This window comes from Scyliorhinus torazame, chromosome 4 (assembly GCF_047496885.1).
Source record: "Scyliorhinus torazame isolate Kashiwa2021f chromosome 4, sScyTor2.1, whole genome shotgun sequence".
Taxonomy (NCBI): Eukaryota; Metazoa; Chordata; class Chondrichthyes; order Carcharhiniformes; family Scyliorhinidae; genus Scyliorhinus; species Scyliorhinus torazame.
In genome coordinates this window covers 111,283,707-111,308,430 of record NC_092710.1, presented here as the reverse complement: position 1 = coordinate 111,308,430, position 24,724 = coordinate 111,283,707, and the positions used below count along the sequence as shown (strand labels likewise).

The following is a 24,724-nucleotide window of genomic DNA, read 5'->3' as shown; positions in this document are numbered from 1 at the left end:
CTCCTGCGCTTTCCTCCACTGTGCCTCCGCCTTCCCTGTGGTCAACAGGTCAAACTCCGTCTGGAGCCGTCGTCTTTCCCCAAGTAATCTTTCCTCCGGGGCCTCTGCGTATCTCCTGTCCACTTTCAAAATCTCCCCCACTAACCTCTCCCTTTCCATACCCTCTGTCTTCTCCCTATGAGCCCTAATGGAAATTAGCTCTCCCCTGATCACCGCCTTCAATGCCTCCCATACCACCCCCACCCGCACCTCCCCGTTGTCGTTGGCCTTTAAGTACCTTTCGATACACCCCCTCACCTTCCCACACACCACCTCGTCCGCCAGCAGTCCCACATCCAGCTGCCACAACGGGCGTTGGTCCCTCTCCTCTCCCAGCTCCAGTTCCACCCAGTGTGGGGCATGGTCCGAAACGGCTATAGCCGAATACTCCGTCCCCCTCCACCCTCGGGATGAGCGCCCTGCCCAGAACAAAGAAATCTATCCGGGAGTAGGCTTTGTGTACATCGGAGAAGAAAGAAAATTCCCTGGCCTGCGGCCTTGCAAACCGCCATTGGTCCACTCCCCCCATCTGATCCATAAACCCCCTAAGTACCTTGGCCGCTGCCGGCCTCTTTCCAGTCCTTGATTTGGAGCGGTCTAGTGCTGGATCCAACACTGTATTGAAGTCCCCTCCCATTATCAGGCCTCCTATCTCCAGGTCCGGAATGAGCCCCAACATGCGCTTCATGAATCCTGCATCATCCCAGTTCAGGGCGTATACGTTTACCAACACCACCCACATCCCTTGCAGCCTACCGCTCACCATTACATATCGCCCTCCATTGTCCGCTACAATAGTCTTGGCCTCAAATGACACCCGCTTTCCAACCAATATTGCCACCCCTCTATTCTTCGCGTCCAGTCCCGAGTGGAATACCTGTCCTACCCATCCCTTTCTTAGCCTGACCTGGTCCGCCACCTTCAGGTGTGTCTCTTGGAGCATGGCCACGTCCGCCTTCAGTCCTTTCAAGTGCGCGAACACTCAAGCCCTCTTCACCGGCCCATTCAGGCCCCTCACGTTCCACGTTATCAGCCGGATTGGAGGGGCTCTCACCCCCCCCACACCCCGCCGACTAGCCATCTCCTTTTCTGGGCCAGTCCCGTGTCCACGCCTCCCTCACCCTCCAGTCCGACAGAGGGGGGATCCCCGTCCCGACCACCTCTTCTGTGTCCCATTCCCTTTCGGCCAGTGCAGCAGCAACCCTTTTTCCCCCCCCCCTTTCCCCACTCTTCCCCCCCCCCCGCGCTAGACCCCTGTCTAGCTTTTTTGGTTCCCCCCATGTCACTCCCGTAAGTCAGCTGACGCCTGCTGACCCCGGCTTCCCCGCCGTCCCATTGACCTCCACGCGTGGGACTCTCCCAATCCATATGCATTCCTTCGTTCCCCTTCCCGCCTTTCTTCCCGTGCGCGGGAAAACACCCCGCGCTTTCTAAAGCCCGCTCCGCCCCCTCTGGCGCAGCTCCTGTCGCGGCCTTGTCTCTCTCCCCAAGCCCATGTAACATTTCCTGCGCGTGATTGACCCACTATATACAACAACCATCACACATCAAACCCCAAAACATCCCCCCCACCCTCACAAACCCTCAGTTAGAGTCCAACTTTTCGGCTTGTACAAAGGTCCACGCCTCTTCAGGCGTTTCAAAGTAATAGTGTTGGCCCTTGTATGTGACCCAGTCGCGCTGGCTGCAGCATTCCGAATTTCACTTCTTTCCGGTACAACGCCGCTTTGGCCCGGTTGAAACCCGCTCTCCGCTTTGCAACCTCCGTGCTCCAGTCCGGGTATATTCGGATCTCTGCATTGTCCCACTTACTGCTCCGCTCCTTCTTGGCCCATCTCAGGACCCACTCTCTGTCCGTGAACCGGTGGAACCTCACCACCATCGCCCTTGGCGGCTCATTTGCCTGGGGCTTCTTCGCCAGCACCCGATGTGCCCCGTCCAACTCCAGCGGCCTCGAAGGGGTCTTCGTGCCCATCATCGCCTCAAGCATCGTGCTCGCGTATGCCCCGGCATCAGCCCCCTCCACTCCCTCAGGGAGACCCAGGATTCGCAGATTCTTTCTCCTCGGCCTGTTCTCCAGGTCTTCGAGTCTTCCCGCCCACCTCTTGTGTAGCGCCTCGTTCTGCTCCACTCTCACCGCCAGGCCCACGAGCTCGTCCTCGTTCTGACTGACTCTTTTCTGTACCTCCTGGATCTTAGCTTCGTGGACCTTATGGGTGATCCCGAGTCCTTCAATTGCCGAAAGCATAGGCGCCACCATCTCCTTGCGCATCTCCTCGCGCTGCTCCTCGAAGCAGCGCTTGATGAACGCCTGCAGCTCCCCTTTGTCCCTGGCCACCGCCATTTTGTTTTCTTTCCCTCGCTTCTCCCGTTGCTCCAGTGCCGCTCCTTTGGCCGTTACACTTCTGGTCCGTTTAAGAAGTCTATGGAAACTCCTGAAAAAGGTCTGAGAGTCAGTTCCAGACGGGAGCTGCCGAATGCGCGACCTATTCCTCCATGGCCGCCACCAGAAGCCTCGTCCCTGCTTCTTCAATGGCCCTGGTAGATCCTTTCACAGTTGTTCCCTCTGCTGCTAGAATTCACCTTTGATAGAGTCAAGTCAGATTGCAGCTTTAAGCTTGCCCTTCCCCCGCCTGCATGCTGGAAGAGGCCCTTGTCTAAACCTGCAGCTCAAGCCAAATCCTTTACTGTTTCTGCTGGGTCTGGCAGCCAAAAGACACAACATTCCTGGGGGACACTGTCAGGGGAATGCTGCAGTCTTCTTCCCACACCGGGAAATGTCAAACAAATGCCGTGGGGGCCCTGTAAAAGAGCCCAAAAGTCCGTTCCAAGCGGGAGCTGCCGAATATGCGACCTAGCTCTGCATAGCCGCACCCGGAAACAATCGCCTTCATTTCCAACCTAACCTTGGAATGAAAATCCTCTATTCCTCAAGGTATTCTGGTAAATCTCCTCCGCACTCTCTCAAGGACTCTTACATCTTTCCTGAAGTGTGGTGACCAGAATTGGACATAATATTCTCCTTGTGGCCTAACCAGAGCTTAATAAAGGTTCAGCATAACTTCCCTATTTTCTACTCAATGCCTCTACATATGAAGACCAAGCTCCAACATTCTCTCAATGAATCCTGCCACCTTGAAAATCCAGGCACCCCCAGCTCCCTCTGTTCCTGCTCTCTCTTTAAACATCTGCCATTCAGTCGATGCTGTCTCCCTCCTGCCCACATGAATATCTTCCTTCTCTGTATTCAAATGCCATTTGTCCACTCTGCTGGCCAAACATGTCCTGTTGCAGTCAATTGGCAGCCAAATTTTGAAATATCTACTCCATGGGCGAAATTCTCCGGAAACGGCGCGATGTCCGCCGACTGGCACCCAAAATGGTGCAAATCAGTCGGGCATCGCGCCGCGCCAAAGGTGCGGAATGCTCCGCATCTTTGGGGGCCGAGCCCCAACCTTGAGGGGCTAGGTCGGCACCGGACAAATTTCCGCCCCGCCAGCTGGCGGAAAAGGCCTTTCGTGCCCCGCCAGCTGGCGCGGAAATGACATCTCGGGGCGGCGCATGCGCGGGAGCGTCAGCAGCCGCTGACAGCTTCCCACGCATGCGCAGTGGAGGGAGTCTGTTCTGCCTCCGCCATGGTGGAGACCGTGGCGGAGGCGGAAGGGAAAGAGTCCCCCCACGGCACAGGCCCTCCCGCGGATCGGTGGGCCCCGATCGCGGGCCAGGCCACCGTGGGGGCACCCCCCGGGGCCAGATTGCCCCGCGCCCCCCCCCCCCCCAGGAGCCCGGAGCCCGCCCGCGCCGCCTTGTCCTGCCGGTAAGGTAGGTGGTTTAATTTACGCCGGCGGGACAGGCATTTTAGCAGCGGGACTTCGGCCCATCCGGGCCGGAGAATCGCACGGGGGGGCCCGCCAATCGGCGCGGCGCGATTCCCACCCCCGCCGAATCTCCGGTGCCGGAGACTTCGGCAACCAGCGGGGGCGGGATTCACGGCAGCCCCCGGCGATTCTCCGACCCAGCGGGGGGTCGGAGAATGACGCCCCAGGTTCCAATATCTAAGTTATTCACCTAAGTCACAAAACCACTGATCCATGGGGAACACCACAGTCTATTATCCTCCAGTCTGAAGAACCATTTACCATGACTCACTGTTCACTGTTCACAAGCCAATTTTTAAAAAATGATTTATCTTTATTTCTGTCCAGTGCAAAGCATTCAGGCACAGTATTAAAAACAGGAACATCAATGACAACATCAAACAATACATACACAGAAATCACACTATGCTTCTAACAAGTCGTCGAAAAGTCACTAGATTTTCAGCATCACAACAAAGTCAGGCAAAGCATTCAAACAGTGACACTGGCTCTCCCATTACCTGAACTTCAATTTTGGTGGCTGGCCTTTTACGCCGTATTTAACAAATGCATTCTTAAAATGCATGTAGTCAACATCCATTTAATTCCTTTCATCAACCTTCCCTGTTACTTTATGAAAAAATTCACTGACATTAGTCAAGCACCTTAAATGTCTTTTCCAAATCCATGCTGATATATCAAGAGGTTGGCAGGATTCTGTTGCATCAGCAGCTTAATATCCAAAGTGTATCAGTTTGAATTTCCATGGTTCTGATGATTGAGTGTGTGTGTGTTGGGAGGGGGGGGGGGGGGGGGGAGACACACACCAGATGAGAAGCAGGTCCTTCCTTTCACCCTGGTCACTGGGCGTGTTTGGGGTATCCTGGGCAGTGCCTTAAGTTCACAAATAGAGGAAAAAGGCATTTCAAACTGCGGTTCGCAGTCTAAGAATGGCCCAAAGCACTTTGCAGTCAGTGAAGCACTTCTGAACGTCATTGTGATGAATGGGTAATGTGCCTTTAAGATCATGCATGTAATGTCCCTTTAAGACTTGGTTTGGAACCCCAGAGGACTCCGCCTCCGGATCCACCTCCCAGGGGCCGGATATAAGGTGACGTCCTGTGGGCGGCGCTCAGTGAGCACTCATCTCTCCGGCTGGCGAAGTTCTCTGTTTATTAAAGCCTTCGTTTTACGAGTACACTCTCTCGTGTCATAATTGAGACACGGATATATCAATTTAATAAACAGATTACGATAGGATGGATAGCAGTCTCAAGCCAGAAAAACTCGACCTCGACACACGTACGCTGGAAGTCAAAGAAATCTTTGAACACTGGCTCCGGTGTTTTGAGGCCTACCTGGACTCCTCGTCAGTCCCCGTCGCCGAGCCTCGCAAGCTGCGCCTACTCCACGTCTGGGTGAGCCACAGAATCTCCGGCCTGATCGAGAAGGCGGCCGACTACAGCGCGGCGATCGAGATTCTGAGGAAGCGTTTCGTAAAACCCATCAATGAGGTACATGCACGGCATCTGCTCTCTACTCGCCGGCAGCGCTCAGGGGAATCGCTGGACGAGTACTTGGAAAAGCTCACCATGCTCGCTAGAAACTGTAACCATCAAGATGTGACCGCGGAGGTCCACATGAACCTACACAGCCGCGACGCCTATGAATCTGGAATCCGATCGAACTATATTAGGCAGCGACTCCTGGAAAACAGGGCAAAAGATCTGCAGGAAACGGTGACACTTGCCACCTCTCTGGAGGTGGCCTACCAGAACCTCGGCACGGGCCTGCGCCGCGCGGCGACCCGCCCAGACCGGGGGCACACCGTGTTTTTTCTGTGGGCAGGGCCAGCATCCATGACAGCCCTGCCCAGCCCGTTCCGTGACCTGTAGCGACTGCGGAAAGGGGCATTTCGCGAGGGTCTGCCTGACCAGGCCCAAAGCCCAGAAACAAAAAGCCCAACAGGGCCGGAAATCGAGCTCACAGGCCCGCAGGCCCCGCAACGCGGCTGCGCGCCAGCTGGACATGCCCCTTTCTAACACGTCATTGGCCTCGTGCGAGTCATGGGGTCGGCCATCTTCTAAACCTGACACGTGCGACGGACGGGGGCGGCCATTTTGTGACTCCGACTCGGCAGAAGACTCAGACTACCCACAGCTGGGAGCAATCACCCTCGACTAGACGCAGCCAAAGCACCTGCGGAACTCCATGATGCTCGTCCAGATAAACGGGCGCGACACTTCCTGCCTTTTCAACTCTGGGAGCACGGAGAGTTTTGTGCACCCAGAAACGGTAAGGCGCTGCTCCCTGTATCCCAAACCATCGCCCTCGCCTCTGCGTCCCATTCGGTCCAAATCAAGGGGTACTGTATTGCGAATCTCGTGATCCAGGGCGCCGAATACGCCCGTTTTAAGCTGTACATCCTCCCTCACCTCTGCGCCCCCCCTGCTGCTCGGCCTGGATTTCCAATGTAGCCACCGAAGCCTGACCCTGAAGTTCAGTGGACCCTTGCCCCCTCCCCTCACGGTATGCAGCCTCGCAACACTGAAAGTTGCACCCCCCTCACTATTCGCGAACCTCACTCCCGACTGTGAGCCCGTTGCCACCAGGAGCCGGCGGTACAGTGCCCAAGATATGACTTTCATCATGTCAGAGGTCCAGCGTTTACTGAAAGAGGTGGTCATCGAGGCTAGCAACAGCCTCTGGAGGGCACAAGTGGTGGTAGTCCGGTCCGGGGAAAAGAAACGGATGGTCATGGATTACAGCCAGACCATAAACCGCTTCACGCAGCTCGATGCGTACCCCCTCCCCCGCATAACAGAGATGGTAAATCGGATCGCGCAATACCGGGTATTCTCCACTGTCGACCTGAAATCTGCCTACCACCAGCTCCCTATCCACCCGGAAGACCGCTTCTATACTGCTTTGAAGCAGCCAGCCGGCTTTTTCACTTCCTTAGGGTCCCCTTCGGCTTTACTAATGGGGTCTCAATCTTCCAGAGTACGATGGACCAAATGGTGGACCAGTACGGGCTGCGGACTACTTACCCGTATTTGGACAATGTCACCAGCTGCGGCCATGATCAGCAGGACCATGACGCAAACCTTGAAAAGTTCCTCCAGACCGCCCTGGCCCTCAACCTGACCTACAAGAAAGAAAAATGTGTTTTCCACACAACCCGACTAGCCATCCTCGGCTACGTCGTGGATTACGGGGTCCTAGGGCCCGTCCCCGACCGCATGTGCCCCCTCAAGGAACTCTCCCTACACCATAGTCTCAAGGCCCTTAAACGGTGCTTGGGGCTTTTCTCCTATTATGCCCAGTGGGTCCCCAAATACGCGGACAAAGCCCGCCCACTCATAAAGGCCACGATTTTTCCCCTCACGGCTGAGGCCCGGTCGGCCTTCAGCCGTATCAAGGCCGACATCATTAAGGCCGCTATGCACGCGGTGGACGAAACCATCCCTTTTCAGGTCGAGAGCGATGCGTCAGTCATCGCCCTGGCTGCTATCCTCAACCAGGCAGGCAGGCCAGTAGCATTCTTTTCCCGAACCCTCAACGCCTCCGAGATCCAGCACTCTGCAGTCGAGAAGGAGGCGCAAGCTATTGTGGAGGCCATGCGGCACTGGAGGCACTACCTAGGTAGAAGGTTCACCCTCGTCACTGACCAATGGTCGGTCGCCTTCATGTATGATAACGCGCAGCGGGGCAAGATCAAAAATGAGAAGATCTTGAGGTGGAGAATCGAGCTCTCCACCTACACGTACGATATTAAGTATCGTCCAGGGGAGCTCAACGAGCCCCCAGATGTCCTGTCCCGCGGCAGGTGCGCCAACGCGCAGGAGGATCGCCTGCGGGCTATCCACAATTACCTCTGTCACCCGGGGGTTACCCGGCTCGCCCATTTTCTTAAGTCCCGCAACCTACCTTACTCCACCGAGGAGGTCAGGGCCATGACCAAGGCTTGCCAAATCTGCGCGGAGTGCAAACCGCACTTCTATCGACCAGGCAAAGCTCGCCTGGTAAAGGCCTCTGGGCCCTTTGAGCGACTAAGTATGGACTTCAAAGGGCCCCTCTCGTCCACCAACCGCAATACTTATTTTTTAACCATCATCGACGAGTTCTCCTGCTTCCCATTCGCTGTCCCCTGCCCCGACATGACCTCGGCCACCGTTATAAAGGCACTGCACAGTATCTTCACCCTGTTCAGTTTCCCCGCTTATATCCACAGTGACTGGGGTACATCGTTCATGAGCGATGAGCTGCGTCGGTACCTGCTCAGCAAGGGCATCGCCTTGAGCAGAACGACCAGCTACAACCCGCGGGGAAACGGGCAGGTGGAGAGGGAGAACGCAACAGTTTGGACTGTTGCTTTTGACCCTAAGGTCGAGAAGTCTCCCAACCATCCGCTGGCAGGAGGTCCTACCCGATGCCCTCCACTCCATCAGGTCGCTCCTCTGCAAGGCCATGAACGAGACCCCTCACAATCGCTTGTTCGTCTTCCCCAGGAAGTCCACCTCCGGGGTCTCGCTTCCACCTTGGCTGATGACTCCGGGACCTGTCCTTCTCTGGAGGCATGTGAGGAGTCATAAGACGGACCCTCTGGTCAAGAGGGTCCGGCTGCTACATGCAAACCCCCAGTACGCCTACGTCGCGCACTCGGACGGACGGCAAGATACGGTTTCCCTGCGGGATCTGGCGCCCGCAGGTTCCCCTGACGCTCCCCCCCCTCGCCAATGTTCCCCCTTGCACCCCCACACCGCCTGTCGCAACCCCCCCCCACCCTCGCACCTCCTCCTCCTTCCTCCATGCTGGCGATGTCACCACCACCCCGAGCTACCCTCCCTACTCCCCAACCCCCTAACCCCGCACCGCACAAAAGCTCCGACCAGCGTGCTCCCGGATGTACCCTCATCGAAGACATCCGTGTCCGCCGCACCACCGCCCGAGCTGAGAAAGTCGACAAGGACGATCAGGCCTCCAAAGAGAATGGACATGTAATCCCACTTCACCCCGACGGACTCTGTGTTTTTCTGAAACAGGGGGTGAATGTGATGAATGGGTAATGTGCCTTTAAGATCATGCATGTAATGTCCCTTTAAGAACGGGTTTTGAACCCCGGGGGACTCCGCCTCCGGATCCACCTCCCAGGGGCCGGATATAAGGTGACGTCCTGTGGGCGGCACTCAGTGAGCACTCATCTCTCCGGCTGGCGAAGTTCTCTGTTTATTAAAGCCTTCGTTTTACGAGCACACTCTCTCGTGTCATAATTGAGGGTGTATCAGTCATAATCCAATTTGTGTACGAGGTCTCATAAACTGCAATTAAATAAATGATGAGTTCATCTGTTTTAATGATGTTGGTTGAGAAATCTATTATAGTTGATCTGTGCGGAGTCTGCATGTTCTCCCCGTGTCTGTGTGGGTTTCCTCCGGGCGCTCCGGTTTCCTCCCACAAGTCCAGAAAGATGTGCTTGTTAGATGAATTGGACATTCTGAATTCTCCCTCTGAGTACCCGAGCAGGCGCTGGAATGTGGCGGCTCGGGGATTTTCACAGTAACATTATTGCGATGTTAATGTAAGCCTACTTGTGACACTAATAAAGATTATTATTATATCCTGAGGTGATCTCACTTGCTTCTTCAAATAGTACTGTGGAATCCACCTGAGAAAGCAGTTTAACATCTCGTCTGACAGGCAAGAAAGCAAAGCAAACCAAGCACCCCAACATAGGCAAATCTGTCAGAAAGTTGTACCGTACCCCATTCGTAATTGAATTAGTGTGCTTGAATATAATGAAGCTGGAACCATTCGAATGTTCAGAGCTCCTCCTAAAAGAAATCAGAAACATGTGAGGGGCCATTCATTGGGTCTGAATACATTATAATTCATTCTGTGCCACGACTCAAGACACATTTTACAAATCACACCTGAGAAATCTTATTAAAACTAACTGGAACTCTGCAGCAGCATCTTTGGCCTTTCCAAACAATCACTGGTTAATTGAATTTAGCCAACTGAATTTATGTATTACATTTATGTGGTATGTTTAATGTGGGACAATGTCCTAAAACACTTTGTAATAAGACAATTGTCATAACCAGCCTAATTATGCTTGTATAAAGACAACATGTTTTGGTACCGATGGGAGGAGACCCAGCAGGAATTTTCCATGTTGTGTAAATAATAGTCCTTGATAATAAAACTTTGTGTCATTTAAACTACTCGGTGTGGATTCCTTCATGGTCCACAAAAACAATATTTGGCACCGTGACCAATAGCAAAATACAGGAGTTCTTTAATGAAAGTAGTGCAGATGGCGGCAGCACGGTGGTTAGCACGGCTGCCTCACAGCGGCAGGGACCTGGATTCAATTCCAACCTCGGGTGACTGTGCGGAGTCAGCACATTCTCCCCTGCCTGCATGGGTTTCCTCCGGGTGCTCCCAATTTCCTCCCACAGTCCAAAGATGTGCTGCTTAGGTGGATTGGCCATGCTAAATTGCCCTTGGTGTCCAAAGGTTAGGTGGGATTACGAGGATAGGATGGGGTATTGGACTTAGGCAGACTGCTCTTTTGGAGAGTCGGTGCAGATTCAGTGGGTCAATGGCCTCCTTCTGCACTGTACGGGTTCTATGATTCTATGAACTGAGAGGTGGGCAATCTCAGCTAGTGAGTGGGCCGCGTGAGTGGCCCTCTGATAGATTGTTTGATTCATTGATGTCTTTAGGTACTGATTGAGTGCATAACTAGAGAACGGAATTATTCAAAATGCCATGACTGTGAAAAGATAGTCATTGTTTCAGATAATTAATTATCTGTTGAACTTTAGGGTCTTAAAACATAGAACATACAGTGCAGAAGGAGGCCATTCAGCCCATCGAGTCTGCACCGACCCACTTAAGCCCTCACTTCCACCCTGTCCCCGTGACCCAATAACCCCTCCTAACATTTTTTGGACACTAAGGGCAATTTATCATGGCCAATCCACCTAACCTGCATGTCTTTGGATTGTGGGAAGAAACCGGAGCACCCGGAGGAAACCCACGCAGACACTGGGAGAACGTGCAGAATCGATGAGGCTTGGCCTCCATTCGTGAGGTTCTGGGAAAAACTAATGAGGCCGTCAAAGCCAAGGGAGCCACGATCAAGGGTATGGAGATGGCTACATCAGCCCATAGTGATCGGATTGCCGTGCTGGTGTCCGATCTGACTTTGGTAGCCCAAATGCATAATGTGCTGAGGATCAAGCTGAATGACCTGGAAAACAGGAAAATTATAAGGAAGAGAGGGTTCTGTGATGGGGGAGGGAACACCACGACTTCAAGTAGCCATGGATGCGGAGTTGACGATAAAAAGGAGCCACGTTCAACGGAGTATATAAGAGTGCCCTGTTGAAGAGATGAGTCAAGTATGAGATGGTATATCCAGCCCATCCTAGAGTAACATTCGAGGAAACTACTTTTTCAATATGCCAGGGGATGCGGACTCTTAAGAGGCCCAAGTTGTGCACGGAGTAATTTGGTTTGTGGCTCTGTCGACTGGTATGTTGTATTGTTAGTATTTCTTGTGTTTTTTTCTTACTTGTTGGGTGTTATAACCCTCAAGGAGGTCAAGGTGTCAGGACAATTAGATTCCAGGTGACCTCCTCTGAATATTAGGTTCCCCGGTAATGAGGGGCGGGGTTTCCCCCTTAACTGGGGAATCAGACCTCTAGTATAAAAAGACTCTTTGGGAGGTGGGGAGTGTAATAGCTTAAATAAATGTAATCTTTGTCTTCTAACTGCCTGGTCAATGCGTGCTGCTTTAGCGAACTGCGTTTGTATTGTTTTTTATTATATTTGAGGTTCTCTATTATCTGGGGTTTGGTTTTTCATCTTAATAGGTGGTTTCCTTTCTTTTTAAAAGAAAGTAGTTGATCGGCGCGACATTTAGTCGTTGGTGAGGCAGGCAAGTTAACTGGGGGGGGTGGTTTTGGTAGTCTTTTATTTTATCTATTTTTTCTTTTCGCCAGTGAGAGTGTCCCTGCTAACTGGGGAGTTAGTTAGTGGGAGTGGTTTCGGAGGATTCGCTGCAGCTCTTTCTTGTGTTTTTTTAGAAAATGAGCTTCGAGTTTCTGTTTTGTTTGTTTTGTTAAATGTAGGTTTTAGTTGCAGGGTAGGTTTTTGTTTGCCTCGCTCTTACTTACTTTTGGGTGTGGTCACACTCAACAGTGATGACGTTGTTTGGGGGGGGGGGCGGTAGGGGTAGGGGGTAGTTTGCTGATGGTGTCTGTTGGGTTTTTCTTTGTCCAGTCTTTTGACTTGGTTTGGTGGCCATCTTGGGTGGATCTTTTTGCTTTACCTTTCCAGTGCCCCTTAGTTAATCTCGTTTGGTGGAAATGGCTGACTTTAGATTAAGGGGGGGGGGGGAGAGGCCTCCAGTCCACTTGGTCACCTAGAACGTTAGGGGGTTGAATGATCCAGTGAAGAAGTCGTGGGCATTTGCCCATCTCAAGAGTTTAAACTCCAATGCTGTTTTCTTGCAGGAGACCCACTCAGCGACCAGGTCAGGCTGCGCAAGGGGTGGGTGGGGCAGGTTTTTCATTCCAGGTTTAATGGTAGGCCCAGGGGTACGGCGATTTTAATTTACAGAAGACTTCAGTTTTCCCCCTCTCAGATTATAGCTGACCCTAATGGTCGATATGTTATTGCTGGTTGCTCCCTGTCGAACACCCCGGTGGTCATGATTAATATTTAGGCCCCCAACTGGGATGATTATTAACTCTCTGCCGGTCCCCCTTCCTAACCTCGACTCACACCAGCTCATTTTAGGTGAGGAACTGAATTGCGTTTTGGACAACAATTGGACCGTTCCAAATCTAATTCCCTGGTTCTATTGGGGATGGCCAGGGCTGTGTCTTCTTTTATGACGCAGATGGGGGCGTCCACCCTGGAGATTAGATACAACATTGTTAGCTGATGAAAAACTGTGAGCGTATGACCACTGCCATAGACGACTATATAAAATCAAATCGCTCCGATTCAATTTCACCCTCCACGTTGTGGCAAGCTCTTAAGGTGGTCCTCAGGGCGGGGTTACCTCTTACAGGGAACTTATGTCGAAACAGCTAGGTTTGAGCAGCAGAGGCTGGTGGATTCCATTCTAGAAGTGGATCACCAGTGCTCGCTTGATCCTACTCCGGAGCTACTCGCAAATCGGAAAAAATGCAGACCCAGTTTGAGCTATTGTCTACTGGCAGGGCGGTACGTCAGTACAACTTCAGGGACATGTTCGTCTTCTGGCTCACCAACTGAAACGGCAGGCGACTTCCTGGGAGATTACTCAGATACTTAGAATCCCTACAATGTGGAAGGAGGCCATACAGCCTGAGCTTGCACTGACCCTCCAAAAGAGTATCCCAACCCAGGCCCTCTGCCCCACCTTATCCCCATAACCTCACCTAACCGTTGGACACTAAGGGACAATTTAGCATGGTCAATCCATCTAACCTGCACATCTTTAGACTGTGGGAGGTAAGCAGAGCACCTGGAGGAAACCCACACAGACACAGGGAGAATGTACAAACTCCACACAGACAGTGACAAAGGCCAGAATTGAAGCAGGGACCCTACGCTGTGAGGCAGCAGTGTTAACCACTGTGCCACCGTGCCGCCCCAAATTTGGGTGCCCCAAATTCAGGCGGTTTTAAAATCCTTTTACCATGATCTTTATAGATCAGAGCCCCCTGCAGCTAAATGATTCATATCTGACTTCCTGGCCGGTCGACACATCCGAACAGTTGAGGTGGATCTGAGCAATGAATTGGACTCCCGGTTATGCCCGGATGAGATTTAAAAATGTATTAGGCTGATGCAATCTGGCAAGGCCCCGCATCCAGATGGCTTTCCGATTGAATTTTACAAGAAGTTCTTGGAACAGCTTGTGCAATTATTATTGGACTTGTTCAATGGTTCCCTATCCAGGGGTCACTGCTTCCAGGCCTCACACAAGCCTCTATTTCCTTGCTTCTTAAGAAAGACAAAGACCTGATAGAGTGTGGTTCGTACTGCCCTATATCGTTTTTCAATGCGGTCATCAAGCTATTTATCACGGTGTTGGTGCTCTGGCTGGAGCCTTGCCTCCTAAATATAATTTCAGAGAATCAAACAGGCTTCATGAAAGGCCTACAATTGTTGGCCAATATATGCCGCCTGTTAAATGTGATCCTCTTCCCTTCCCCAGTAACCGAGCTGGAGGTGATAGTTTCTCTTGATGCTGAAAAGGTATTTGACCGGGTGGAATGGGAGTGTTTATTTGACATTCTTTGAAGTTTTGGATTTGGTAATAAATTTGCATCCTGGATTTGCCTGTGATATAATACATTGCCAGTGTGCGTACAAACGTTCTGAACTCTATTTTCCCTTGAATAGGGGGACTAGGCAGGGCTGCCACTTTCTCCACTCCAGGTCGCTCTGGCAATGGAGCTGCTCGCTATGGTGCTGAGGCCCTTGAGTCAGTGGAGAGGTATTTGTTGGGATGGGGTGGAGCATCGGGTGTCTCTCTCTATGCAGATGACCTACTTCTTTATATTCCGGATCCAGCCCTCTCCATAGATGGCATAATGAAGTTGCTTAACCCCTTTGGCTCCTTCTCGGGGTATAGACTGAACATAGGTAAGAGCGAATGTTTCCCAGCTAACCCCCCTGGGAGACGGGCCGAATTGGAGACGTTACCCTTTCGCCTTTCTAAGACACGTTTTCGCTATCTGGGGGTCAAGGTGGGCCACTACTTCACAAGTTGAATTACAGGAGTCTGGTTAATAGCATCAAAATGGATTTGCAGATGTGGAATAGTCTTCCTCTATCTCTGACAGGTCGGATTCAGATGATTAAACTGAACGTGCTCATGAGGTTTTTCTTTTTCTTTTAATGTTTTCCCATTTTTCTCCCCGAGTCCTTTTTTAATCAAGGTCAATAATAATTTATTTGGGTGGGTAAGAATCCCAGAATCCGTAGCGTTCTGTCCCAAAGGCGTTGCCCCCCACCCCCCCCCCCAATTTATTGTTCTGTTACTGCTAACATTCAAAAAATACTGTTGTGGATTAGTGATTCCAAATCAATTTGGGGCCGATGGAGGCTCGCTCCTGCTCTACCTCTACTCTTCTTGCCATAATCACTGCACCATTGCCCTTTTTCTCCTACCAGATTTTCCTCAGACCCAATGGTGGTCTCCTCTCTTAGAATTTGGAAAGAGTTTAGACAGCATTCTCAGCTCTTTCCCTGTCTTCACTAGCCCCTGTTTGCAACAATCATCTTTTCCTGCCGTCTGGGTTGGACCCAACATTTAAATCTTGGGAAGTGAAGGGTCTGGAGCGATTTGGGGACCTGTTCATGGAGAGAAGGACTGCCAGTTTTCGGGAGTTAGCTGATACCATCCAGCTGCCCAAATCCCCTAATGGGGAGTTTGAAGTGGGGAGTGAAGACATGGCTTCCCTTTTCCCAATAACTGACAAGGAGGTTTCTATTGAAGCGGATGCTGGACAAGGACCATAAATCAGAGGTAAGGTAACGTCAAATATCAGGTCACAGACTTCTGTTTGAGGACTGAACAGGAATAGCTCACATAAGGGAATCACTGATCGCAATATATGAAACTAATATAAACAAGAATCTACCCAGATCAACTTGCATAAGTGGTTTCATTCAATTGTACACAAAACAATGATCAAAGCAAAAACTTGACATTTTAAAGAGTTTGGAGCAGGTTTTGCAGGTGATTTAGTGTTACACCTGCTACAAATAATGAAGTGCAGCTTCCTGTGGTATTTTTCACAAACTTACCTCAAAGAAAGTCCATCTGATGAAACACGGCCCAACTCATCCTGTGTCTGCCATGATATCTAGTTTACCAAGTTCAGAAAAAAACAAAGAAAACATTAGAGTTTCAGAAAACAAACTCAAAACCTGATGACCTAAATGGACTTTATTTACATGTGGACTTACATACTTAGTAACAAACTTACCTAATTCTGCAAATTAGCTAAAGGCTATGACTGGGGTAATTAACCCAATCCAGACTTCTGTGACAAATGCACATTTAGGCATGTTTGAGCTTTCCTTTCCAAGGTGTTTGCATCAACAACAGGAAGATATTTCAACCAGTTGCACACCTCTCGGTTCATGGTCTGTCTGGGTATCTTTCTACCTGCCATTTTTGCCCTTGGGGGGGGGGGGGGGGGTGAAATCTATCAGTGCAATACTGGTAACAAGCACTGCTACACGCACGAAAGGGGGGCAGCAGGGTAGCACAGTGGTTAGCACAGTTGCTTCACAGCTCCAGGGTCCCAGCTTGGGGCGTGTGGAGTCTGAGTGGAGTCTGCACATCCTCCCCGTGTGTGCGTGGGTTTCCTCCGGGTGCTCCGGTTTCCTCCCACTGTGCAAAGATGTGCGGGTTAGGTGGATTGGCCATGATAAATTAGTGTCTAAAAAGGTGAGGTGGTGTTACTGGGTTAAGGGGGTTGAGGTTGGGCTTAAGTAGGGTGCTCTTTCCAAGAGCCAGTGCAGACGTGATGGGCCGAATGGCCTCCTTCTGCACTGTAAATTCTATGATTAAACTGGCCATTTAGCCCAACGGGTCTATGGCAGCATTTATTCTCCACCCCAGTGTGCTCTTGTCCCTCTTCATCTCACCATATCAGCTCATCCGCATACACTTTTCTCCTTCATTTACTTAACCAGCTTCTCCTTTGACATATCCATGCTCGACATCCACTCCTTGAGATATAGAGCCACATTCTCACCACTCTCTGGGTAAAAGGGTTTCTCTTGAATTTCCCTGAATCATAGCAACTTACAGCCCAAAAGCCATTCAGCCCATCATGTCTGTTTAAAGAGGAGTCATGGTTAGTCCCACCCACTCTTTATCCATGAACCTAGAAATTCCTTATCAAGTGCCCGTCCAACTATTGTTTACTAAATCAGCTTCCACCACCTTTTCAGATAGAATGTTTCCGATTCCAACAACTCTCTTGGCAAAAACATGAGGAGTAGGTTGATTATGTAAATAGTTAATGGCAGTAGTTCATGAAGGTAGCTCACCACTACCTTCCCAAAGGCAACTAGGAATGGGCAACAAATGCTGATCCAGTCAGCGACCACCCATGTCCTGGGAAAGAATATTTTTTTTAAGTAGAACTATAGACTTAGGGGGTGGTGTAATATAAAGTGGGTAGAGTCCATCATCAGTGATGTCAGATCACATGTAACTGGAGACTGAGAGAAGAATGTTTTTTTTTATATAAATGTTTTATTGAAATTTTTTTCCCAAACAACAATTTTTCCCCTCTTACAAAGCAAACGCAACAATAATACAGAAATTTTAAACAATACACAAGTAACAAAACCCCTTTATCTTTGACCTAAACGAAACCCCCCCCCCCCCTCCCCCTCCCCCTGGGTTGCTGCTGCTGGTCATCTGTCTTCCCTCTAACGTTCCCCTAGGTAGTCGAGAAATGGCTGCCACCGCCTGGTGAACCCTTGAGCCGATCCTCTCAGGGCAAACTTTATCTGCTCCAATTTAATGAACCCCGCCATATCATTTACCCAGGCCTCCAGTCCGGGGGGTTTCGCCTCCTTCCACGAGTAGGATCCTGCGCCGGGCTACTAGGGACGCAAAGGCCACAACGTCGGCCTCTTTCGCCTCCTGCACTCCCGGCTCTTCCGCAACTCCAAATAGAGCTAACCCCCAGCCTGGTTTGACCCGGGCCTTCACCACCCGCGAAATCACTCCAGTCACTCCCTTCCAATACCCTTCCAGTGCCGGGCATGCCCAAAACATATGTGCGTGGTTTGCCGGGCTCCCGCCACACCTCCCACATTTGTCCTCCACTCCAAAGAACCTGCTCAATCTTGCTCCCGTTATGTGTGCTGTATGTAGCACCTTAAATTGAATCAGGCTAAGCCTGGCGCATGAGGAAGAGGAATTTACCCTGCTTAGGGCATCAGCCCACATACCCTCCTCTATCTCCTCCCCTAGTTCTTCTTCCCACTTTCCTTTTAGTTCGCCCACCGACTCCTCCCCCTCTTCCCTCATCTCTCGGTAAATCTCTGACACCTTGCCCTCTCCGACCCACACCCCTGAAAGCACCCTGTCCTGTATCCCCTGTGTCAGGAGCAACGGAAATTCCCTCACCTGTTGTCTAGTAAATGCCCTCACCTGCATATATCTCAAGAAATTTCCCCGGGGCAACTTATACTTTTCCTCCAATGCTCCCAAGCTCGCAAAAGTCCCATCTATAAATAAATCTCCCACCCTCCTAATTCCCAACTGGAACCAGCTCTGAAATCCTCCATCCATTCTTCCTGGGGCGAACCTATGGTTGTTCCTGATTGGGGACCCCACCAGGGCTCCCCGCACCCCTCTCTGTCGCCTCCACTGTCCCCAGATATTCAATGTTGCCGCCACCACCGGGTTCGTGGTAAACTTTTTAGGTGAGATCGGTAGCGGCGCCGTCACCAGCGCCTCTAAACTCGTCCCTTTACAGGACTTTCTCTCCAGTCTTTCCCACGCCGCTCCCTCACCCTCCATCATCCATTTACGTATCATTGTCACATTGGCAGCCCAATAGTAATCGCCCAAGTTCGGTAGTGCCAATCCTCCTCTGTCCCTACTACGCTGAAGGAACCCCCTCCTTACTCTCGGAACTTTCCCTGCCCACACGAAGCTCGTGATGCTCCTGTCTATTTTATTAAAAAAGGTCTTAGTGATTAGTATAGGGAGACATTGAAATACAAATAAAAACCTCGGGAGGACCATCATCTTAATTGCTTGCACCCTGCCCGCCAGCGATAGAGGCTGCATGTCCCACCTCTTGAAGTCCTCCTCCATTTGTTCTACCAACCGTGTCAGATTAAGTCTGTGCAAGGTTCCCCAGCTCCTAGCGATCTGAATCCCCAGGTATCGGAAGTTTCTTTCCACTTTCCTTAGAGGCAAGCCTTCTATCTCTCTACTCTGGTCCCCTGGATGTATCACAAATAATTCACTCTTCCCCATGTTTAGCCTATACCCCGAGAAATCCCCGAACCCCCTCAAAATTCGCATAACCTCTATCATTCCCCCCGCTAGGTCCGACACGTATAACAATAGGTCATCCGCATATAACGAGACTTGGTGTTCTTCTCCCCCTCTAATCACCCCTCTCCATTTCCTGGAGTCTCTCAACGCCATGGCCAGAGGTTCAATTGCCAACGCGAACAACAATGGAGACAGCGAGCATCCCTGTCTTGTTCCCCTATATAGTCGGAAATACTCCGATCTATGTCGACCTGTAACTACGCTTGCCGTTGGGAGAAGAATGTTTTAATGAAGTCATTCTAAATCAGGTCAGCAAGGTGGCTCAGTGGTTAGCACTGCTGCCTCAGGGCGCCAAGGACCCAGCCCCGGGTCACTGTCCGTGTGGAGTTTGCACGTTCTCCCCGTGTTTGCATGGCTCTCACCTCCACAGCCCAAAGATGTGGACGGTAGTTGGATTGGCCACGCTAAATTGCCCCTTAATTGGAAAAAAAAAGTAATTGGGTACTTTAAATTTAATTTTAAAAATGAATCCTGCTAAAGTCTGTCTCTGTAAACTGTGTTCACTAGTTTGCAACATCCTGATTTCCATCTCTCTTTATTCAAAGGCACCCGGAACCGTGGGAAGTCCAGCAAATTATGTCCACATGTTTTGGGCATGCCCTGAGCTCAGAGGGTTTTGGCAGGGTTTCGCTAAGGCAATGTCCACGGTGCGCAAAACACGGGTGGTGCCAAGTCCGGAGGTGGCGATCTTTGGAGTGTCGGAAGAGCCGGGAGTTCAGGGGGCGAAAGTGGATGACGTTTTGGCCTTTGCCTCCCTGGTAGCCCGGAGACGGATCTTGTTAATGTGGAGGGACTCTAAGCCCCCGAGTGCAGAGACCTGGGTTAGTGACATGGCTGGATTCTCAGTCTCGAGAAAATAAAGTTCGCCTTAAGAGGGTCAATGCTAGTGTTCGCCCGGAGGCAACAGCCGTTCGTCGATTTTCTCGTGGAAAATTAAAATGTCAGCAGAAACAGAATTCCAAAAAAAAGGGGGGGGGGGCAGACTGTTGTTTTATTGTTGGGTGAGGTGAAGATTGTGATGGGGGTGGAGATGTTCAATGTGCCATGTTTATGTTGCTGTTATTATTATAAAAATTGCAAATACCCTAATAAAAATATTTTTTTTTCAAAAAGGCACCCAGAGCCTCGTCATGATACAAATACAAGAGTGAGGGCGATAGCAAACAACTGCAATAGGACATAGATAGGTTAGCAGAGTGGGCTGGCAAGTATCAGATGGGATTTAATACAGAGAAGTGTGAGGTGATGCATGTTGGCAACAGGAAGAGGGAGAGGCAGTGTAGATGTAATGGCACAGTTTTAAGGGGCGAGTAGGGACTGGGCGTGTGGGGATCCATGTGCATACATCTTTGAAGGTGGTGCAACATAATGAGAGTTAGCAAAGAATGTGGGAGCTCAGGCATCATTTTTAAAAATTAAATTTAGAGTACCCAATTATTGTTTTCCAATTAAGGGGCAGTTTAGCATGGCCAATCCACCTACCCTGCACATCTTTTTGGGTTGTGGGGGTGAGACCCATGCAGATATGGGGAGAATGTGCAAACTCCACATGGACAGTAACCTGGGGCCGGGATCGAACCCAGGTCCTCGGTGCCGTGAGGCAACAGTGCTAACCACTGCGCCACCGTGCCGCCTAGGATATCAGGCTTCGTAAATAGAGATATTTGAGTACAAAAGCAGGGAGGTTATGCTGAACTTTTACAAATCTCTGATTAGGCCACAACTAGAGTATTGCATCCAGTTCTGATCGCCACACTGTAGGAAGGATGTGAGGGTCTTTGAGAAGGTTCAGAGAATTTGCCAGAATGGTTCTTATGGTGAAGGATTTTAGCTACAAGGTCAGGGAAGCTGGGGTTGTTTCTCCTTAGAGAAAAGACCTATGAGTGGAGGTTTGATGGAAGTGTACACGATTACTTGGATGTAGTAGACAAGAATAAATGTTCCATTATGCTGATGGCACATCCAGGGCATACATGTTTAAGGTTTTGTATGTTGGATGCAGAGGCTTTGTGAGGAAGAATTGTTTTACGCAGTGAGTGGTAATGACCTGGAATTCACTGCCTACAGGGGCAATGGAAGCAGAGATGGTGAATGATTTTAAAGTGAAATGGGATGTGCGCTTGAGGGAAATAAACTTGTACGGCTACTGAGATAGAGCGGACGAATGGGATTGATTGGATTTTTCCATGAAGAGCCAGCATAAGCTTGATGGGTCAAATGGCCTCCTTCTGCTGAAAAAGACTCAATGACAGTATAATAGGGGACTTGCACGTTCTATAGACCCAGAACTGATTGGAGTGGCAGCTCCCTTCTCTTGAAGCGCATAAGGGACCTTATGGATGTAGGAACCTGCCATCCATATCTGGGAGGAATGGTGGTTTTCCAAACAAATTGTTGTCTGGCCCCATCCCATAAACTGACCAAATGTTATTATGATTAATTCTGCAGCTTGCGGCTGGAAGGAGGAGAAGGTGGAAGGAGGAGAAGGATGGAAGGAGGAGAAATGAAATGAAATGAAAATGAAATGAAAATGGCTTATTGTCACAAGTAGGCTTCAAATGAAGTTACTGTGAAAAGCCCCTAGTCGCCACATTCCAGCGCCTGTTCGGGGAGGCTGGTACGGGAATTGAACCGTGCTGCTGGTCTGCTTTCAAAGCCAGCGATTTAGCCCTGTGCTAAACAGGGTGGAAGGAGGAGAAGGACTGAACTCACAACTTCTGGATTATAAATTCAGTACCTCAACCAGTACTCTATTATTCTATTACAGTCGTGCTGGTGAGGAGCCAACCCTGGCACAATGGGCCAAATGGGCTCCTAGCTGTGCTAAAATTACAATCGTACCACAATTTACCTGCAACGTGGAACCCGCTCTAATATCAATAAAAATTGCTTTTTTTTTGCAGGAATGGGTGACATTAAATGACAGTGAGAAAAACCCTCTATTCTCAAGATGAATATACGCTGAATCTCAAAATATTTGCTTGGGACAAAGGTTAATAACTGGGAGGAGAGACGAGCAGCTCAAGCAATACCTTAAGTTCCTTCAAAGCGAGGATGGCAGCTTTCCGTCTGGCCTTCTGTTTGTTTTCTGCAGAAGCATTTGGAAACTTTTTACCATCTATTACATATTGAAGGGTAAATCTGGAAAACAGAATTGCACGATAAGTCACAAACCTTCAAAAGAAAATGTTCACCAGGACGTAATTACACATCCTCCTCCATCACGGACCATACAATTGTGCAGCACAGAAGGCCATTCAACCCCTTGAGTCTGCTCCAACACTTTTAAAAGGGCAATCCAATTAATCCCACTGCCCCCCCCCCCACCACCTGCCACCCAACCGCTGCCCCCACCCTCCTCTTGCTCTTTCCTTACTACCCTACAAATTCTTCCTTTTCAAGGATTTATCCAAATTCTTTTGATGAAAGTTATCATTGAATCAGTTTCCTCCACATTTTCAGGCAGCGAATTCCAGATCAATTCATTTTACTTCAATCGAGAGGATGGAACCGCAAAGGAGAGGGCCATTCACCCCTAACGCGTCTGGATCTTGGCTGGGAGCAGTTTTCTGTTTCTATTTTCTGGAGCGAGCTGCTGTGACATGAAACGCACCATTGTTTACTTACTCTGGAGAGTGAGCCAGTCCACGCTTCTTCACTTCCTCAACGTAGCAGGTCAGTTTTCTTTTTTGGCAATATTCGTTCAAGGCTCCAACTGGATTTAGCTGCAATTGATTAAGGAACAGAGCATTTAAAAAGTCAAGTTTGTTTCTGCATTATCTTTTAAATAAGGGTGAATTTTGTATGTGCGGACTCCTGCATTAAAGATACTGGATGGGTCAGTTATGAGTGATTCGAACATAACATATTGTAAATGCATCATGACTGGGCAGAACAAATTGTTGTCTGGCCCCATCCCATAAACTGACCAGCAGCACGGTAGCACAAGTGATTAGCCTGTGGCTTCACAGCGCCAGGGTCCCAGGTTCAATTCCCCGCTGGGTCACTGTCTGTGTGGAGTCTGCACGTACTCCTTGTGTCTGCGTGGGTTTCCTCCGGGTGCTCCGATTTCCTCCGGGTGCTCCGGTTTCCTCCCACAGTCCAAAGACGTGCAGGTTAGGTGGATTGGCCATGATAAATTGCCCTTAGTGGTTAGGAGGGGTTACTGGGTTATGGGGATAGGGTGGAAGTGAGGGCTTAAGTGGGTCGGTGTAGACTCGATGGGCCGAATGGCCTCCTTCTGCACTGTATGTTCTATGTCTAACAGGTGACACTGGACTTTCAAACTCCATCCAAGACACTCCACCACTGAGGACTTTGGCGCTTCATGTCTGGCTCTGTTCTCTGGTGCAAAAACACCAGGCCAAGTCAAAAGTGGCACATTCAACAATGACTTGCTTTCATACAGCACCTCTTATTGAGTGAAATGTCCCAAGGTACTTCACAGGAGCGTATGAAATAAAAGTTAACACAGAACCACATTGGAGATACTGGAGCAGGTGACCATAAGCTTAGAGTGGTAAACTTTAGCAAAGTGCCTTTAAAGGAGGAGCGAGGTGGAAGGTTTGGAGGTGTGGGAGAATTCCAAAGCCAAACCAGTAGCAATCAAAATCAGGGAGGGTTCTGGGGCTGGAGGAGATTACAGAGACAGGGAAGGGGGCAAGGCCATGGAGGGAATTGAAAACAAGGATGAGAACTGTTGTTAGTGGAAATAGGAACGCTGTGCTAGGTGAGGAGCGGTAGATTGAGGCAATCTGTTATAACCCGCACAGGTCTTACCAGGTAGGAATGATTGCCTGCCCTGTGCACATTGCAGAATACGAGCACCACCTGCCGATAAGGGGGCGGGACCTTTAACAATGTCTGGCAATGTATAAATAGAGTCAGCCAGTCAGGCACTGACTAGAGAAGACCCAGTAGGGAGCTACTGGAGCTGTATATAATAACAGTTGTAAAATAAAGTAAGTTTTTGTTTTGGCCAACTGGGTGTGGACTCCTCGTGGCCCGTACAAAACAATCCATAAGGAAATTCCCAACCAGTGAAAGGGGGAAAAAATGAGCAGTTTATATCAGAAGATTGGTGTTTGCACTGGAACTTTCCCATGTGGGTAATTGTATCCCATTCTCATTTCCTCAGCAACGCGCTGACCCAGCTCAGTTCATAGAATCCCTACAGTGTAGAAGGAGGCCATTCGGCCCATCGAATCTGCACCCACCCTCCGAAAGAGCACCCCACCCAGCCCCACTCCCCCGCCCTATCCCTGTAACCCCACGCATTGATCATGGTCCATCCACCTAACCTCTACTTCTTTGGATTGGGATTGCAATGTTAATGGATATCCCTCAGAAAAAGCAGTAGAATTATGAACGGCTATCCTTATAAAAGTGGGACATCTTGATAACCACAGTACCATTCCGGAATTGGTATCTGCCGACCCTCCATCCATACACGTAGCTGTGAAATCTTCAATCCTCCTCCCATTCTCATCAGCTTGATCTTCTTTTGAGCTAAAAAGTAAAAGAACTTGCATTTATATATTTCAAAATGTCTGGATGTCCCAATATGCTTTATAGTCAATCACGTACTTTTGAAATTCTGTAATGTAGAAAGCACAGTAGCCAATTTGCGAAAGCAAGCTCCCATAAGCAGTAATGTGATAAATAACCAGATCATAGGGTATTGTGATATTAGTTGAGAGATTAATTTTGGCCA

At 50.0% G+C, this 24,724-nt stretch overlaps 1 protein-coding gene across 2 annotated transcripts in view; it reads right to left on the bottom strand.

Moving 5' to 3' along the window:
* LOC140410418 (interferon-induced, double-stranded RNA-activated protein kinase-like) overlaps nucleotides 1-24,724 on the bottom strand; it is a 179,348-nt gene that overhangs the window by 53,418 nt on the left and 101,206 nt on the right. For both annotated transcript variants that reach the window (XM_072498487.1, XM_072498488.1), the window contains exons 7-11: nucleotides 24,423-24,519; nucleotides 22,639-22,736; nucleotides 22,044-22,152; nucleotides 15,720-15,778; nucleotides 9,661-9,730 (exon numbers count right to left, since the gene is read on the bottom strand). In XM_072498487.1, the coding sequence (XP_072354588.1) occupies nucleotides 9,661-9,730; nucleotides 15,720-15,778; nucleotides 22,044-22,152; nucleotides 22,639-22,736; nucleotides 24,423-24,519 (433 nt within the window). The remainder of the gene's footprint in view (nucleotides 1-9,660; nucleotides 9,731-15,719; nucleotides 15,779-22,043; nucleotides 22,153-22,638; nucleotides 22,737-24,422; nucleotides 24,520-24,724) is intronic.